The sequence below is a fragment of the Cebus imitator genome, unplaced genomic scaffold (assembly GCF_001604975.1).
Source record: "Cebus imitator isolate Cc_AM_T3 unplaced genomic scaffold, Cebus_imitator-1.0 Scaffold81, whole genome shotgun sequence".
NCBI classification, from domain to species: domain Eukaryota; kingdom Metazoa; phylum Chordata; class Mammalia; order Primates; family Cebidae; genus Cebus; species Cebus imitator.
The window spans coordinates 4,276,382-4,295,166 of NW_016107396.1; the positions used below are offsets into that span (position 1 = coordinate 4,276,382).

Genomic DNA, 18,785 nt, shown 5'->3' on the forward strand with positions numbered 1-18,785 from the left:
CCAGCTGAATTTTTGTATTTTTAGTAGAGACGGGGTTTCACCATGTTGACCAGGATGGTCTCGATCTCTTGACCTCGTGATCCACCCGCCTCGGCCTCCCAAAGTGCTGGAATTACAGGCGTGAGCCAACATCCTAAAGAGTTTTCTCCTTTAGCGAGGGAGCTTCACTCTTTTCAGTCGACAGCCATGTCTAGATAGTCATAAGATGCTTTAGTGGTGGTTCCCCCACTGTAGCATATGGATTCATTGGGGAAAAACACAAACCAGGCAGCAGAAAAGAAAAGCCAGAGAATCAGTTCTTTGCTAATCTTATGCTACCAGGTTCCTTCTTTTTTTTTTCCCTCAGTGTGTCCATGTTGCCTTCTCTCTTTACCTTCTTTGCTTTCTTTTAGCTATTGAACATGTAGAAAACTGCAGTTGTTTGTGGATTCCTATTTCAGTGAAATATGCAAAGAGAGCAGATTAATTCTGACAGGGATACTTGGATGTTGAAAGAAACTTGAGTTTGTGGATAAGTATATGGCCACTGGTCTGCACCTTTTTGCCATCTATTAGGATTTCAAGAGAGAGGGATGTAGAGTGTGTTTGAAATTGGTGGGATGGTAAGTGCAGAGATAGGGGGTTTTCATTTGTAGGCAAGCGGATCCAGGAAGAGGGGAAGTTTTCTAATCACCAAGGTACAGTGCTGCTTCCAGGGAAGGACTTGTGGAAAATAAGATTTATATGTGTATATATATATATATATATATATATATATATATATACTTATAGGTACATATATATATAGTACACTAATTTTACAAAAAAGCTCACAGTGCCTTCTGGAGGTATCTACTAATTAATCTTTACAGAATCCCTATGAGGTAAATAGGGCTGTATAGGGTATTTAGCACACAATTCACTAGACTACTAAATATATATATATATTCCCTGATTCTAGACTACTGAAGTGACAGGCATGGGGTGTTCCTGGAGGTTTCTAAGAAGAAGAATAGGGTGATAAAAGTGAAATTAAGAGAAAACTAATTTATCAACTTAACCTCGGAGGCTTCCTGTTTGACACCTGAACTCTCTTCCTTCAGCCTTTGCCCCATTCACATTTATTTGGAAGGAATATTTGAGGGGAGAAAAAGGAATGGGGAAGGATAATTATATTCTTTATAAAATACAGATCATTTTTGGATAAGTAAAACCTAAAGATTGTTTTCTTTACCATTAGACCTGAAAGCTCAGTCAGCACCTCCTGCCTTTGCTTTATTTGGAGAAGTCCACATCTGGCTGGCCCTGTTCTCAGATACTGGCCTTGTCTACTTGGCCTTGAACTGCCAAGCTCTGCAGGGTTCAGCAGATTGGATCATGGTACGGGGGTCAGCAGGATATCAAACTGCCTTTCTGTATTGATGTAGAGAAATAATTGCTGCTTTGTGCTATAATATGATCCAATGTTTGCAAATACAGATTTCTTTTTCCTCCTATAATCCTCTTAAAGGGTCAAAATAAGAAATCACTATCACCTAGATTGTTTTTCCCAAAAAGTTTGATTCAATTAATTAGAAAAGTATTTTTTGAAAATAATTACTCAAATAGTATGCTACAAAAAGTTAAAAATAGACTTTAAAAATATTCAAAGTCCTATCGAACATCGAACATAGCTACAATTAATATATTCACATTTTCCAGATTTTTCTAAATATATGTTTCACATTCTGTGTGTACTCTAAACATATTCTGTTTGAAAATTTGAATGTTTTAATTAAATAATGTTTTTCCACCTTATTTTGATACAGTTTCTGTGATCATAATTTTCAAAGTCTAGAACATATGCTTAAGAAATTATTATAGTTGACCAACTTATCCTAATGGTTCCATATTTTTTCTCTTAAATTTTATATTTATCTTTAAAAACATATTTTATATTATTTCCATAAACTTAATTCCCCAAAGGTGCCTTTTGAACTCAGAAAGTATGGCCAATGGGCTTATTGTTAAGTTCCTTTCTTAAAGCACCATGCCACTACGAGTTACTTTTTAAGCTTCTGTTTTATTAGATAATAGTATTTTATCTGATAAAATTTCCTGACAGGATAGCCACAAGGAGGAAAAGGATGGTGATTATTTTCTGGCTACTGAGATCATATAGGAACAGTGTTTTAAAATTTATTCACTGGCGTTGAGAAGCTAGTAGGAGCTCCTTATTGGAATAAGTGCCAGCCTCCCAGGAATGAGCATGCAGAACTCTGTCCCTAACTTTACAGGTCCAGAAGAGACTCTGGCGTAAGAGAGCTGGTTACCAAGAAGCTTGCTACGCGCTGTCCTGGAATTTTGAATTGGGAGCTGGAGTAGGAGGTATTAACTTTGATAAGGAAATACAGTACTTTAACTCAAGCTGTGTTTTCAGATTTAAGAGATGAGGTAGAGATTAATTTTGTTTCTGTTTATATTATTCACAAATGCATGAATTAAAAAATTAATGCTAATAAAGGAAAACATTGAAAACTCTTCACACAACTCATCTACACACATGCATGCCCAATGGTTCTGTTCTAGTCAGTCAGTGATTAACAAACACTTTACTGCCTGATGATAGGCTTTTCCAGGCTGATGGTAACCAGTATTTATAAATATGCTGTCATTGACATGGGAAATGACTTGGGATGGAATGTGAGGAGTTGTTAATAATAAAGGCATTAACTATGATCCACGGATACTTTCTTCCACTCAGTACATCAAAATTTTGGAGGTAAACATGTAGCAGAAATTGTATGGCCATTTTTGTCAAAATGAAAATAGGTCATATTTTAATCCTCACTTTTGGTATGCATTTTTTTACATTCCCCATTATGCCTAACTTTCTGAAATAATGTTTCAAAAGACACTTGGTAAGAGTGTTTTCTTCCAGTTCTTCAAGTTAAAAAAAGGAAAAAAAGAATAGCTCTTTGGTTAATGTCTGGAGTATATGTCTACTTGGCTTCCAACTACATTGATCTCTGTTGAAGTGGCTTGTTGCCATAACAGATTTACCTAATAAGCAATTCTGCAGTCAGCTAAGGAAAGCCATTCATTGGGGGATGCGTCCATTTACTTTGTGTTTTTAATTAAAGGTGTCTAATGCTGGAGTGCCTGTTGTTGTTCCATTTTCTTAAACATCACAAATCAATATTTTTTTTTAACTTTTCTTAATCTAGGGGCTGACTTATGTTAATTTTTTGTTGTTAATCAGAATTGGGCTGTAACACATTCATAGAACAGGCATACGTGCTAAATGCTTTTTCCAGATATCTTTTCTTTTTTTTAGTTTACCCTCAGTAGAAATTTGGGAGACTTGTTACCCCAGGGATTTGTATGATTTCCAGCTCTGTTACAGTCAATTTCTAATGGCTCACAGCCTGAGCCTCTAAATAAATGCTTAGGCCATATCTCAGAGTGATTAATGACTGAGTGGGAAAGCTAAACGCATTGTACTTTGTGAACTAAAGACCAGATCAAACCAGTCTGGGTTCTATCTCCATCCCTGGCCTCTTTGCTCAGGACCCATCCTGGACTGTTATTACTGATTAGAAAGTCATCTCTCTTTTGATGCCTGAATGTGTTGAAGTGTAACAAGAGCACTGACCTGAGAAATGAGGAGGTTGGTGTTTGAACTGAGCTTGTACATTGTCTCTAATACATTTTTTCTTATTGGATATATCTCATTATTGTAGCCTGTTAAGAATTTTTTATACTAAGTTTTTCATCCGGTGCATTAGATGTTTTCTATAGGCTTGTGTGTTTGAGAAGTATTAGCTAGTTATGTTCTCTTCAAGTGTTTGATAATAATATCAAATAATAGATAGACTAAGTCTAAAGACCAAGCCCTATATACTTGTGCAGGATGGCATCCTCCTGGTTGATAACAATGCATTAATCAATTTTTTCCAGTGTAAAGGTTAGACTGCTCATCAAATGGCATTATTTTGTTATTAACCAGCTCTTATTTCTGCACCTTGCCCGTAAGTGGAGGGTGAGAGATTCTTTCAAATGCTTTATTGAAACGTAGACATATTAAGACCTGCATCATTTCCTTTACCTATTATTATGGTACTACTAGCTTTTTTTGGGAAAAGAGCTAGGAAGTATTCATTTAAAATGTCAACAGAATTTCACTGATAATTTGGAAACACTGGTTTGTAGTCTTTTTCTTTTAAACAAACTCAATTTATTCCATTTAAAAATATTGGGACTGTATTTGTTCTCATGTTCTCATATCATGCACATTTTTCTCAGTATTAGCAAATAGCACCTTAGGTCATTCAGCCATTCATTCAACAGTTTTAAGTACCTCAGATGGGTGAGGTACTTCTGCAAGTTTTCTCCATACCTTAGAATGTTATTTGTTTGGACTGGAAGACTGGAATTAATTCAAGACAGCAATTAATTCAAACCTAAGCCTTTGGCTGAAGTCGATTCATAAATCATGTTAAAATGTTACGTTAATCTCACAGAAATTAATATGCATCCTTTCCCCAACCTTCACTTCTTTGGTCAGGAGACCAAAGCTCAACATTGACTTCCCACCCCAGGTATTGATCTCCTATCAGAATCTGCCCCATATTACTGTTTCTAGCATCAGGGTCAGCAGGAATATTTTTTTGAGAGAACAGGTCACATACTGCATCAGAGTAACATGATTATTTTCTGACCTCTCTTCTCTTTAACTTAATTCTCAATGTTTTGATAGAGCTTTTGCATGCCTGTTCCCTAATAGAGGATAACACAATCGTTTTCTTATGACAGTTTCGTATTTTATCTCAATCTAACAGTGGCATGACATGAGTTGACAACTACTTGTACAAGTTAACATTATTTCATTCGGTTCAATGTACTATGACTGACTTTTATTTAAAAGACCTATTCTGCAAATTACCTTGGTTTATACTTAATAGGTAGTTTTTATAAGCTTAGTGCCAAGTTAAACGTTCCATATGTGTTTTATTGAATTACTTTCTCTATGACCTTGAGTGGACAGCTGTTTTTATGTTAGTGAGACTTTTTTTTTTTTCCAGACTGACATTGTTGTGCCAAGCTGTAAGGAGTAGACTCTTCAGGCAGAGGTCACTCACTGTCTTTCAGTTAGAGATTTAGAAAAACTTTTCTAAGCTAGTGCTCCTGTGGCGTTGCACTCTACAAAGTGGGGAGGCCTTTTGGGACATGGCCAAGTCTTTTTAAAGATCAAATCCTCAAGTTTTGAAAGAGCGTATATAGCTCATATACACAGTTTCTTAAAATTTAGGGTTTGTTGAGACGCATGGATCTGCATTTAAATGCTACTGTTGAGTAATTTTATGCTGTATATTTTATCAGGGAATAGTCTTAAACTCAATAGTGCCCACAGCTTACAGAAATAATATTTGGGGAAGATTATTTGAAAGATATGCAGTTCCTTCTATGTTTCTTCATTATCTAAAAATTTATCCCTAAATCAATCCAGATCTGCAGAGACTGGCACAAGGAAGACGTCAATTTACCTCCCAATGGAATTGTTTTACTGAATCTCATTACACTGGAAGCTGCTTGCTGCATTTATTGCCAGAAAGCTTAGAGCCAGTTTATGGCTCTCTAATAAGAAGTATATAAATGTTTATGGCAAACACATTTTGAGCTTTATTCCTGGCTCTAATTGATGGCTTTATTCTTGTTTTTCTTTCTTTTTTCTGTCCAGTTTTACACTTCTGAAATTTTCTTGTAGTTAATATATCCTTTCAGCTTCCTTTAATCTTTTCTAGAATGGAGGCAGAATCTAAATAAACAAATACAAAACATCTGTAATAGAAAAGATAATGAGAAAAAAATGAATTTGTTTTTCTTTTGAACTTCTGTGGTCAAAGACAATATTCCTGATGTCTTAAATGTCCTGGTAAATGCTGTCAGTAGACAAATAAAGAAATTAGTATTTAAATTGCTTACATGTACCATAAAACTTTATATCTGTTGCCTCAAGTAGAATCTTATGCTCTTGTTTATTGAATAATTTAGTAGATTGGCATTTGCGTTAAGACACCCTATTTTAACATGATTTTAATAGTGAATCACTTAATATTTAATTAAACATTTAATGTTATGTGCATTCTTAATTTTTTTAAAGTTTACATGTATCATCATATTGATGGGAAAATTCTATAAAGTAGGCATGGTTTATACGTATTACCCCCATTTTAAAGGCGTGATTGGGTTATGACTTGCCAAAAAATAAAAAGCAAAGAATATATCACATGTCAAAGATAAATAAGACATTAAATTTTGAAGAACCTTATGAGTTAGACATAATTCATCAAGTATAGTTTGCTTTTTAGTTTTATGAAATATTAATACTGAAAGGGACCTTGGAAAGTACTTTGTCCAGCCATCTCATTTTATGAGTGAAAACAACAAACTAATTTTCTAACATTCAGACATGTAGTAGAACCCCACTCAATGGAACCATATTTATCCCCTGTATAACCTCAAGTAGAGTTGAGTAGTCTAATGTTTATTTCCAAAGACTACCATTAAGAACTTTAACACCCGGTTCAGTGTTTTGACCCTTTTAACCTCTCATTACTGTAACCATTATTACAACTAAACTGTACTGTCTTCAGTTAGCAATTGATTAGTTCTTTTTCCTTTACAACCAAATAGACCTCAAGTGAAAATACTGCCACAGGCCCCTGAACTCTTTCTTTACTCTTGCCATGTAACATTATGGAGTTTGCTTGTTGGTTATAAATAGATTAAAAAAAAAAAACACAAAGAAAAATACATCCAAACAAATAATTGTAAGTAGATTAACATATCAGGGATCTGAACACTCAGATTTACATGGAAAAAGGTAAACAAACTTAGAGAAATAATGCTTGCGGCATTGTGTACCACGTAAGAGCTCGAATCAGAATCCTTTGAGTTCACATCCTCATTGTCTGTCATTTCCTGTGAGCTTGGTCTAGTGAGTCAATAACTGTAGCTTTGTGTCTTCATGTGTAAAATAGGGATGATACATATATCATAAGTGTTTTGTTATGATTAAAATAAAAGTGTGTGTTGTTCAGTGCTAGAAAAGCTTAAGGAAATATGCATGGTAAGTATTCATTCTAGCATTTAGTATATTGCACTCACACAGATTTATTTTTTGTTCTCTTTGGAAACAGGAACATAACCTGGCTTATCCTATAGTTGAATTATAGTATTATAAGATTTTTCAAAGAGGAGTCTATTAAATATAGTTATCAGACCTCACCAGCACCAAAAAGGCCACATTAATTTATGTTGTTTTATTGGTCAGCTGAGGCCAGAAATTTGTCTTTTGAATTTTTTCTTGAAAATCTAAAATGGTTCAAACAAACATTAATTTTAGCTGGATTTTTGCCATTTTGGTTTATGCTGTCTTATAATCTGGCTTACAGATTTAATATTGAGACAACATACTTGTCACTTTTTGGAGGCATTTCTAAACCATTTGTTTGGACGCAGAGTAAAAATATTTTCAAGTTTATTTATATAGTGATCAATGAACAACCTGTTTTTAAATCTAGGTATGAATGCTGATGATTGCTTTTTAGATCATCTGCTCATGGGGCTGTAACATAATTTTAGATTTACTTCGTGCAATTGTAGATCCCAGAAAGCAGTTTATTACGAGATGAATAGTAAATTTTAAAATGCCCTCAATAGTATTTTCACAGTATGTTTTCAATAATTAATAAGTTGTCTTCATAGGCCCATGATAGACTTAGCAAAACACTGGTTTATAGTTGTAGTTTTCTGAATTTTAGATAATGTGACTATTTTTAAGTGCTGGAAAATGGAATTTCATTTGTCATGAAAACATTCTAGGCAGAGCAAGTAAACCCTGTATTCTGTGTTGTAGGATTGCAGTTCTTGCAAGAAACTTAAGGCAATAACAACAAAAACAGCAATTTAGTGTTATAATTTTAAAACATATTGTTTCTTTGAAGTAGTGGGTCATTATTTAGACTTGCAATTCTATTGACAAATATTCATTTTAATCATATTGTAAAGGTATAATGTAAATATTTTGAAGAGGACAAATTTGTACCTTGCATAATGGAGTCTTGATCCTTTAGGGCTGTTAATCTGGTAGGTTCTATTGTTTTCACTCTTACCGTATTATTAAGAAATTCAACAAAATATGTTCATTAATAATAAAAAGGCACATCACATCTCTTTTTGTATATATTTGGTGAAAAGGGGGAGTATAACTTTATAATAGTTTTTATTTTGCTTGCTGAACAATTGTTTGATTTTTATAGTGAGAAGAAAGCATGTAAAATTCATACTATTCTGCTACTTTGGAGACATTAGAATAATAAATTATGACTTAATGTACTGACTAATTTTCCATGTAACCTTTACTGGAATGTTTCTTATTAGGATGTCCATGAGTATACTCAAAAAGATGACCCTAGACATTTCATTACTGAATCTGAAATGGAAGGACTCTTGGCCCAGGACACATAGACATGTCTTGGTCTGGATTTCAATCTTGAGGTGATTGTAGCAGAAGATGTTGCATCTTGGACTGTGTGTCTGATGGTGTTTTAGAGAGTCAGGTTCATAATGTAGGAACAGTGAATCTCAGTAGGTTGTTTCGTTTTGAGCTTCAAAGGCTTGTCAACTCAATTTTACGTAGGAAGAAGGATAGATATTTTTCATAGAATGGGGATAGGGGTTTGCAAATATTAAGTGTCACTGCTTTCTATAAACAGTTGATACAAAGTAAAGTTCATCTATTGGTTTTATGTTTTAGTGGCCAATGCATATGTGGATAAATCCGTTGTAATCACTCATGCAAAATTTCATTATAGTTAACATTAAGATCCTCGCTTTAGGAAATTGATTTATTACTATATTAAAGAGTTCTATTAATGTGATTTTTTTAATTTTCTTGATAAACTTCACATTAAACCTTTCAGTTTATTATTAATTTTAAGGGTACTTGCTCCAACTCTTCGAAGTAAAGTAAATAAACCATTCAAATGTGCTGAAGGCACAAGCACAGGCACTGGCCAGAGATGCATCTATAATCTTGGAGGAGAACCAAAGATACTATAATAACAATTTGCCAAGTCTAATGACTCCTTCAAAATTGACAACACCAGTGTGTTGCTAGTGTTTTGTGAATGCTTTAAACTTTGATAGAGAAGGGGGTCTTCTGAGCTTTGGCCAGGCTGCCAGTAGGGATTTGCACCTGATCAGACCTTTCTTTTTTTGAATAGTTAATAGCTACTTTTGCCAGAAAACCAGATCAAAGCATAGCAGGAGAGATTAGTACATTGGTTTTATCAGCCATTTTCCAGCTACAGCTCTTATAAAATTGATAGCAGGATAGGGGTGAATAAAATCATCTGCTTTCAACCTCCCTGCAGTGCTTTCATCTTGTATTAAGAACCAAGGAGAATCATGTCTACAGTGGACACCTGGTCGGTCCCCTCTCCATGCCTGTCAGAATTTAAAGCACTTAACTAGTAATCTCTGCTCTGACTCTGTAATAATCAGGTACCATGTTTCCTTTGCTTTTGACTTGGCAACCACTGTGCCTTCTTCAGCAGCTAGTTCTCTGCCAGCCACCTCAGTTACCTTGGATTGACTACAGAAGACTTTTTCGAGGTTTGGGTTGCAGCTTCTATCCTCTGCCTCCATGGATGTCGGAACATGTGCAGCCTTTTGTCTATACTTTTTAAAAATTCCTTCAAGGCTATTCTTGATGTTAAGTACCTAAAGAAAACAAATCTTACTTGCCCAAAGTGGACAACTGAAGTAGTCAGAGTTATAGCTTTTTAAGATTTCTTTTTTCTTTTTAAAGATCTTAGCTATCCAGTCCTGCCCTCTCCTTTTATGTAGCATATGTGCAGCTAAAAAGCAAAACAAGAGTTAGAATCTGGGTCTCTTAATGCCTGATTGGTACACTGATTTCTCCATATCCAAATGGTATGGTTGTTATATTTAAACAGAATAATTCCTGAGATGGTTTTGGCTGAGAAATAAATTAAAATTTTCTGAATAGCATTTTGAAGAAATGTATACTACCTAAAAAATCTGCAAAAAATACATTCTAAAATTAAGACAACTGGTTGCTGGGTATTATTCATTCTCTAGACACATATATAATCGATGTTTCTGAAATTGCTAGCATCTGCATCGTACACGGAAAATGCTTGGAATTGAATATGGCAGAATTGTATTTTTCATGGAATATGTTTACTTTGTAACACATTGACTCTCCTTTTATATTCAATGTGTACTAATGATTTATGGTCACTGTATGTGCCTTTGCAATGTTAGGAGATGAAGTATAACAGAATGTAAAATATCTTAACCTTTGAACCAGTAGTGCTCAGTTACATTTTTATTTGTCTCTAATGTAATGAAGTATTTGAAATCCTCTTTAAGCTATATGTGTCACTTTTCTCATCCTGGAAAATATGATGATGCATTTTAGATACTTTCTAAGGTTTTCTCAGTATGAAAATCGTAGGAGGTGACTTAGAATATAATTTTACTTCTCAAAATGATTATATTTATGATGATTACATATTTGCATTTTTCTTTCATTTTAATAATACGTGGTTGATATTGTTGTCATTTATTGATGTTAAAAACAAAATTGTAACATAACTATGAGGAAGCATAATCCCCTTTACAGCTATCTTGTTTTATGAAGTGGTTTCCAGGAAACGATCATAGCCCAAAAGCCAGGACTGCCTATTATGGGCTAAGGATAATCGACTAGCAGGTACAATCAGCAAAAAGGAAAGTGAATTTACTTGGTTTAAAGACTTTCTTGCAGCCACAGAAAATGCTAAATTGATTTTGTTTTTCTCTATAGAAAAACTGCAGCACGTTATATGAGAGGAGTTGCTTTTGGAGACTATAATACCCTTGCAGACTAACCAATGATTTTAGCAAACTTTGTTGTTGGAATTAGCTGGAAACTTTGTAGTTGGAATTGACTCAACTTTTATCACAATCTAAATCTCCCACTCCTTCTCAATTTTTCAGATTAACCAGTTGATTAATTACATTGTCTTTGTAATGTGCTTCATATCCAGTAACCTTCTCTTTTTCCACCGTCATATAGATTTCTATGTTCTCCCAATTAACTGCCCTCCCTGGGCATCGACATCCAAATTTAGGGCACCCCGCAAGCTGCCATTAAATGCATTTTCTTTGAACATCTTTGGAGAATCAAAATCTTTTGCCTGATTTTTAAGCCTCTCTAATTATAGCTTTTTTTTTTTTTTTTTTTTTTTTTTTTTTTTTTTTTAACCTTCCTGTTAGTTAAGGTGCCACCCTCTTTTGGGCCTCTTCAGCTTCACCTGACAGTCTCTCCTTTGTGTTTCAGCAGATTTATGTAGATATCTCTGTTATAGGCCAAATAATGTCCTCTTCTACCTTTATTTTATCTAGTCTCTGGCTTTTTGGCTGCTGGGATTGTCTTTGTTTTAGCTTTGTAACCCAGTGCCCTGCAGCAGTGCCTGACACATTACAGATGCTTTCTGAGAGAATTTATCTTCTATTGAGGACAAGATCCATGTATTGTACTCTATCCTGCCTTCTGCACACTACCTTGCACAGTATTGGGCATAAAATTTGGTGCTAAAGTTAAGAATTGCCCCTTGAGTCCTTATCACAATTTAAGTACTTAGATATTCTTGATTTATGCTATGTGTTGTTTTTTTTGTTTCACCAATATTTACCTGTTTAATTATTAGTATTATTACTTAAAATATCCTATAACTTTTCTTATAAATGGAATATTGAAAACAGTGTTTCTTCACATTTTTCACTGACAGACTTACAACATTTACTTATAGTTTTTCATGTATAATTAGGCAATTTAATCCCTAGTCTAATAATAGAAAAATTAATAAATATAATGAATGAAGTAGTTATGTTTTTGCAGGACATATAGATACTAATTCTTTTCTTATAAGATTGATAAACTCTGGAGTTTTAGAGAACATTTCATTAAACTGCCTTTATATTATTGAAGAGAATAAAGTCCTGCTCCCCGGGACTTTGCTAGAACTAATTAGCCCTTAGCATGTGAGATATGAGACACTTATTACCAGGTTGTTCTCTCCTGATTTTCACTTGACAAGGATATTACTGATTGATGTGATCTCTCTTTCTGTATGTGACATAAAAATGATCGCTTATTGCATATTATTTCACCTGGATCGTTTCTTTTGATGAGAGTAATAGTACAGGAAATGATTTAAGAAAATCACATAATAGATGAATGGTCACAAGTCATCTTCATTAAGAGTTCATATTTGCAATTTATTGGTGGAAAGCCAGTGATAAAACTAATAATTATTCCCATGAGAAATGTTAACTATACAATTCCTGATTTCCTACCAAGGCAGAAGTAAAAGCTTGAAAAGTATCTCTCAATTACATATTTAAATCCTCTGTGCTTGTTTATAAACCCTTCAAGAAACACTTTAGTTATCTTAGTTTATCTTAAGAGAATATATAGCTAGCAAAGAATAAAATAGGAAGAATGAATTCAATATATTGAAAATATTTTACTTTAGATGGCTATATTTAAAGAGCACTTAGTACTCCAAAGGACTGATTTAAAGGTAGGCGATCAGGTGATTGTACAGTAATTTTACTAGAGCCATTGTATTTTAGAGATTGTAAAACAAATGAATGGTTAAAAATAATTTTACTGTTCACTGGGACACAGTGATTATTACAGAATAATGAATTTTTGTTGGCAAGGCAGTTGGCAAATATAAGGAAACCGTTTTATACTTTTCGTCTGTCTTTGATGCTTTGTCTTTTTGAATATGGACCCTATTCCCAAGAAAGGCTGAAATCATAAGCATTTCTAATAGCTCTGTCTTCTTTCATATAAAATTTAATTAATGGTTCTCTCACTTTCTCTGCATTTTATGTTTCCTCTCATGTAGAAAATATGTCTTTTTGTGCTTAATAATTGATGACCCTTCGAGTTTAGTGACAAATGTGGGTTAATTTAAGTCATCACCATCAATTTAACAAGCACCTCTGGTAATATGTTTTTCACTTTTAAAAATTGTATCGTGAAGCAAAATGTGTTTCTCTGGGGAACAGCAATGATTATAAGATAATCACACACCTCTAGGGCATAAGAATGGAAAAGGTTCAGGTAAATGTATCTATTCCTTTGACATAATGATTATTTCATAATAAATGAATGCTTCCATTTTTTCCCCACCACCGCTATCCCATTCCTCCCCATTCTGTTAGTCTGGGAGAGGAATAATATAATTTTTCTTGTGTGCTAAAATATGATGCTGGTAATTTCATGATGGTTCAGTATACATTTTAGTTGAACTGTACATTTTCTTATAATCACTAGGAAATAAGAATGGTTTCTTAGCCCCAGTAGTTGATATAATTTATCGTGAACTCTTTTGTTCACACCTTTCCCAATAAAACTTATCAGATTTCCTTTTTCCAGAAATCTCCAATTGGAACTCATATTCTGCTGCTACTTACAATTTTGATGTACATTCATGTGTTTGTAGGTTTTTACCATCTGTAGAATATTTAAGCTAAAAATTAACATTGTACTCAATATTTCAAGGAATTTACATAGCCATAGGTCCAGGATCGGAGACAAGGGATTGCATATGTTGTTACTGTGAACTGTGGTGTTTTGTGGCTTGTTTAGTCAGTTACTCAATGTAAACTTTTTTGAGGAAGGGTTTTTGTGAATTATTGCTAATAGCCAAATACTGGAGAAAGAGTTACACAGTTTTAAAAAGCATTGGCTTTCGGATCAAATCCAGTTATAATAAAATCCCAGTGGAAGCACTTGCCATCTCTTTCCTTCCACAGCTTGTTTATTGTGTCTGGGACTCAACTTTGTTCAAAAATGCCTAAGGCAATGTCTGGCAGATAAATGCTCAACAAATGGTCGTAGTTTTTTTTTTCATTCTCATGTTTGCCATTGTATTCTTAAGCTTTGTTGGAGTATGTGTGTTGGGTGGATGGGTAGGTAGAGGTGGTTATTAATAGCTTTGTATAAGAAACAGGAATAAGGACACCCAGGCTTTGCTTCCAAATCCTGGGGATAATAGGAGGGACTTGAGTCTCCTCAGCGAGGTCAGTATAACTGTTTCTTGTCATCAGACTGAAAGTCTTTGCTGAGAGCTGTCATATATAGGAAACTTCACTGAAGATATGGCCTTCATAACAGGGATTTAATAGGAAGATAATAATTTATTGAATGACTATTCCATGATAGAACAGATCATTTGTTACCACATGACCCCCTCTGAATAGCCCTGTGTTTCAGACAATGAAGAGGGGCTGTGGGAGGACTAAGCAGTGTTCTCAGAGTCACAATTTAAGTGAAGACACTGGGTCTCAGCCCAGGTGGGTTAAGGATGAATGATAAACTAAGTAAGAAACCCAGGCTTCCTTTACAAAGTCAGCTTTAATCATGTTAGAAGATAATATCATATGTTTACCAGGTTACATAATTGGGGCTATTTTTGGTTTGTATGTTTTACATATATGTGTCCATGTGTTTTTATTCTCTATTTTTATTATGGATATAAGGTACAAAAATAAAGGAGAGATTTTTCCCTTTATTTATGGAATACATGGGTTTTAAATGATACAGCAGCCAATAGGTTTTGGTGAAATAATAAATAATATAGAAGAAATAAGAGAGAGGACATAAAATAATTCATATTTTGTTGACTCATCTAGTGATTTCTGTACTTGGTAAATTGGTTGAAAAAATGAGTTATATTTTCGCCTGTTCAAAGATGTATTTATGACAGGTAGATAAATCACAGACTTTATTCTTTTTTCCATTTATTTTATACTGACTCATCACTGATGCACACCCAGAGAAATAACAAATCAGCATTAATATGTGAGCCTTTTTATTTCTGCTTATTTGTGAAAAACTTAAATATCTAATTAGCATTGAATTAGTTATGTGATTTCATAAGATTTTTATGAGATTAATGACATAATGTTTAATATCATAATAAATAAGTTTCCTTACAGTCGTTGATGATTTCTAGAACAAAGTAAGATACAGTTTTCACTCAGATTGTTTCGAAGTTTTTTTCCCCCAGAAATTACTCTTTACTGTATTTCTCTTTCACATCCCACTTCAGTTTTGGTCTTTCACTTTCATGTACAAGCTCTATTGGTTAGGCTAGCTTGGAAACATTGTTCTCAGGAAGCACATAAAAGCTCCCAAGTTGAGAGCTGGTTCAGCACAAGTTTGTTTTGTTTCTTAATTCCATGTGAGCTTTGCTTGGATTCTTCCTTTTGGCACTGTGTGTGCTTAGATGTGTATTCAGTATCCTGCGCTTTTGGACATGTTGCCTTCCATGTTGGTGTTATAGTTTCATGATTCTATTCTAGGAAAGACCTTAGATATTGTGGTCCAAGGATGAAAATTCATAGAAGAAGGAATTGTGTTCTGGAGACAGTAAGTAGCATCATCAAGATTCAAACCTCAGGCTTGACCTCTAAATTCAGTGTTCCTTAGCAAATTGCATGTAACCTTATTCTTTAAAAACTGCCTAATCCAGGGCCTTTTAGACTTTTTCCACATTGGTATACTGAGCCTCATTAGCCCATTTGTCTGAGTCTCCAGTCACTGCCAGACCACTGGAAAGTGAAGGGAAACATACATTTGGTAGGCATTTGCCATGTGCCACTGTGCAGCATTTTAGTGATAATTTTCAAAAATTCAAGCAATAGCACTTCTGTGTTTCTGTGTCCTTTCCCAGCCTCAGGACCTTTTGCTCTTCTAGCAGCTTTAGCGTTGTTTGATTCTTGTTCTGTATCCACAACCTACTGCCGTCCTTTCTGCAAGAAAATATGTGTGCTAGCTTAGTGACTTCAGTCTGCTATAACAGAATGCTATAAACAGGATGGCTTATAAACAACAGAACTTGATTTCTCACTGTCTTGGAGGATGGGGAATCCAAAGTCAAGGCACCAACACTGGTGTCTAATCAGGGTCCATTTTCTCATTTATAGACCGTGCCTTCTCACTGTGTTGTTCTCACATGCAGAAGAGGCAAGGGTCTCTCATAAAGAAGGGCACTAATCCCATTCATGAAGGTGGAGTCCTCATGACCTGATAGCCTCCCAGAAACCTCACTTCTTAATATCATCACTTTGGAGATTAGAATTTTAATGTAAGAATTTTGGAGAGGCACATATATTTAGATCACAGCATGTACAAATTTTTAAATTTTTAATGTCTCTAAAATACCCTAAAAAGGAATTAATTAAATGTTGTACCACTTAGAGATTTAAATACTTTCAAACTTAAATTTGTAGTTCAGGAAACAGTTTTGAAAGGTAATTCCATTTGATAAATTCACTTATATATGACACTGCATAGTAAGCAAAGTGCAAGAACTGTGGCACCAGACTATCTGGGTTAGAATCTGGTGCTGTATCTGCCACTGAATAGCTGTATGACCTGGGAAGAGGTGCTTACCTTTCTTAGCTTCTATGACTTCATCAGTAATATTGGCCCCTGCCTCACAAGGTTGTTATGAGAAACAGATGAATTAATATTTTAAAGAGGTTAGAAGAGTTTCTACTACATGATCACTGTTATCTATGTTTGTTAGTAAATAACTAATTAAGAAGTTATTTATATTTATAATTTTCTGAACATTGAAAGATGAGTCTGTTTCAAAAATTAATTATTCATCTTAGCAGAATTTATGTATATTTGCACCTCAGTTATAATGAAATCAGTCCGAAATCATGTAGGACTGATTTTATGGTGATATAATGATATACAGAGTAGGACAAGGTATATTGGATAATTGTGTAGATCTTTGAGTGTATTCAAAGTTTGGCTTTTAAGTGAGCTTGTCAGTTTGTTTCTCTCAGCTCTATTTTTAGTATTAATAAGATGTGACTATCAACAGCTGCTCTACACATGTGTATTAGTCTGTTTTCATGCTGCTGATAAAGACACATCCAATACTGGGCAGTTTACAAAAGAAAAAGGTTTAATGGATTTACAGTTCAAGTGGCTGGGGAAGTCTCATAAACATGGTGGAAGGCAAGGAGGAGCAAGTCACATCTTACATGGATGGCAGCAGGCAAAGAAAGAGCTTGTGCAGGGAAACTCCCAATTTTAAAACCATCGCATCTCATGAGACTTATTCACTATCACAAGAACAGCATGGGGAATCTCTGTTCCCTCCGCCCCCCATGATTCAATTACTTCTCACCAGGTTCCCCCCCCCAGGACATGTAGGAATTGTGGGAATTACAATTCTAGATGAGATTTGGGTGGGGACACAGCCAAACCATATTAACACCTAGCAAGTGTTTTATGGGGATCAAATGAAATAATGTTCATGAAAATACTCTGTGAGCCAAGCCTGGTGGTGCATGCCTATAGTCCCAGTTCTTCACTGAAGTGGGAGGATTGCTTGAGCCCAGGAGTTTAAGTTTGTAGTGCATTATGATCATGCTTGTGACTAGCCACTGCACTCCAACCTGGACAATACAGCAAGACCCTGTCTCTGAAAAATAAAAATAAAAATACTTTGTAAACTATAAAGACTTATCCAAAGTAAATATATTCTTAATGATTATGACATGTATTTAAAGCATGGTACAGTTCTCTGCATTTGCTGTAAATATATGATGGGAAAATGCCTACATAGAAATAGCAGAACTACATCTATCACTATTTATCTGATACCAGTATTTAAAACGGTGGACTGTTTTTCTTTAAAGAAAAACTTATCTTTCTTTATATTTAATTTCCTCGTTAGTAGTGGGTGCTTCGTACAATATTTCAAATAATATCACTCCTGAATTTGGAATAGATATAAAGGAGGCAGGTATCTTCTTCTTTAACTGGACCTACATCAGATGTGGGGAGGACCCCCTGATCTTACTGTGGCTTTTCTTCTTTTGTAATGTTTTAGCTTTACAGCAAGTCTCCACTGATGGCTATGATTTTCATTGTTGGCAGGGCAGTTTGCTTGATGTAGTAGCCTGCTTCATACCAACCTCCTCTGTCCTCAAGGACCTCCTTGGAAAGAGACAGTTGTGCTTCTTCCAGAGCAAAGTGATTCACTACTTTGGCCTTTCCAAAAGTGGTGGTCTCTCACTTAGATGTTGCCTGGGAAGCCCTTAGAGTCCCAGTTCCACCTCACAAGGTGCTCTTTCATGTGAAGACAGGGAACCTCTTCTGTGTCCTCATGACAGAAGAGAAATCCCCATCCACTTATCAGGCACACCAGTGGTGTGTGCAGGAGCAGTTGCACTGACTCTTATGTGCTAACTGTTAAAGTTTTAGGAAGTTGTGATCTTGTTGTTAACACAGTGATTACTAATTATATCATGTATCATGTAAGTGATGAATCAAATAGATTATTTTAGAAACAGTAATAAATATTTAAAATATCACTTTATTATTTTTCTGCTTTTTATTATTACCTATGCCCTCTACACAGCTTTATATCTGCTGTATATTTATGGTAGAAAATACTGTATAATGCTCTCGCCATGGCCAAGATGATGCTAATGCATATCTCTCCCAATTCCACATTCTTTAACTTCACACTAGTAGCTTGAAATTGGCCACGGTGAGAGCATTTCTACCTCTGAAATCAACAAGTGCCACAAACCATGATCTGTCATTCCCCATCATTTGTTGAACATTTACCAGCAGACCACTGGGCTCACTGTATTCTGGTCTCTTCTGGTTCTACTGCTACAAACTACAACAGCAAGTGTTC

At 34.8% G+C, this 18,785-nt stretch overlaps 1 protein-coding gene across 1 annotated transcript in view; it reads left to right on the plus strand.

Moving 5' to 3' along the window:
• The window catches only part of PTPRK (protein tyrosine phosphatase receptor type K), a 574,079-nt gene that overhangs the window by 240,317 nt on the left and 314,977 nt on the right, over window positions 1–18,785 (plus strand). Inside the window, exons 4-5 of the mRNA XM_017533300.2 lie at window positions 1,220–1,359; window positions 2,256–2,346. Of these exons, the coding sequence (XP_017388789.2) occupies window positions 1,220–1,359; window positions 2,256–2,346 (231 nt within the window). The remainder of the gene's footprint in view (window positions 1–1,219; window positions 1,360–2,255; window positions 2,347–18,785) is intronic.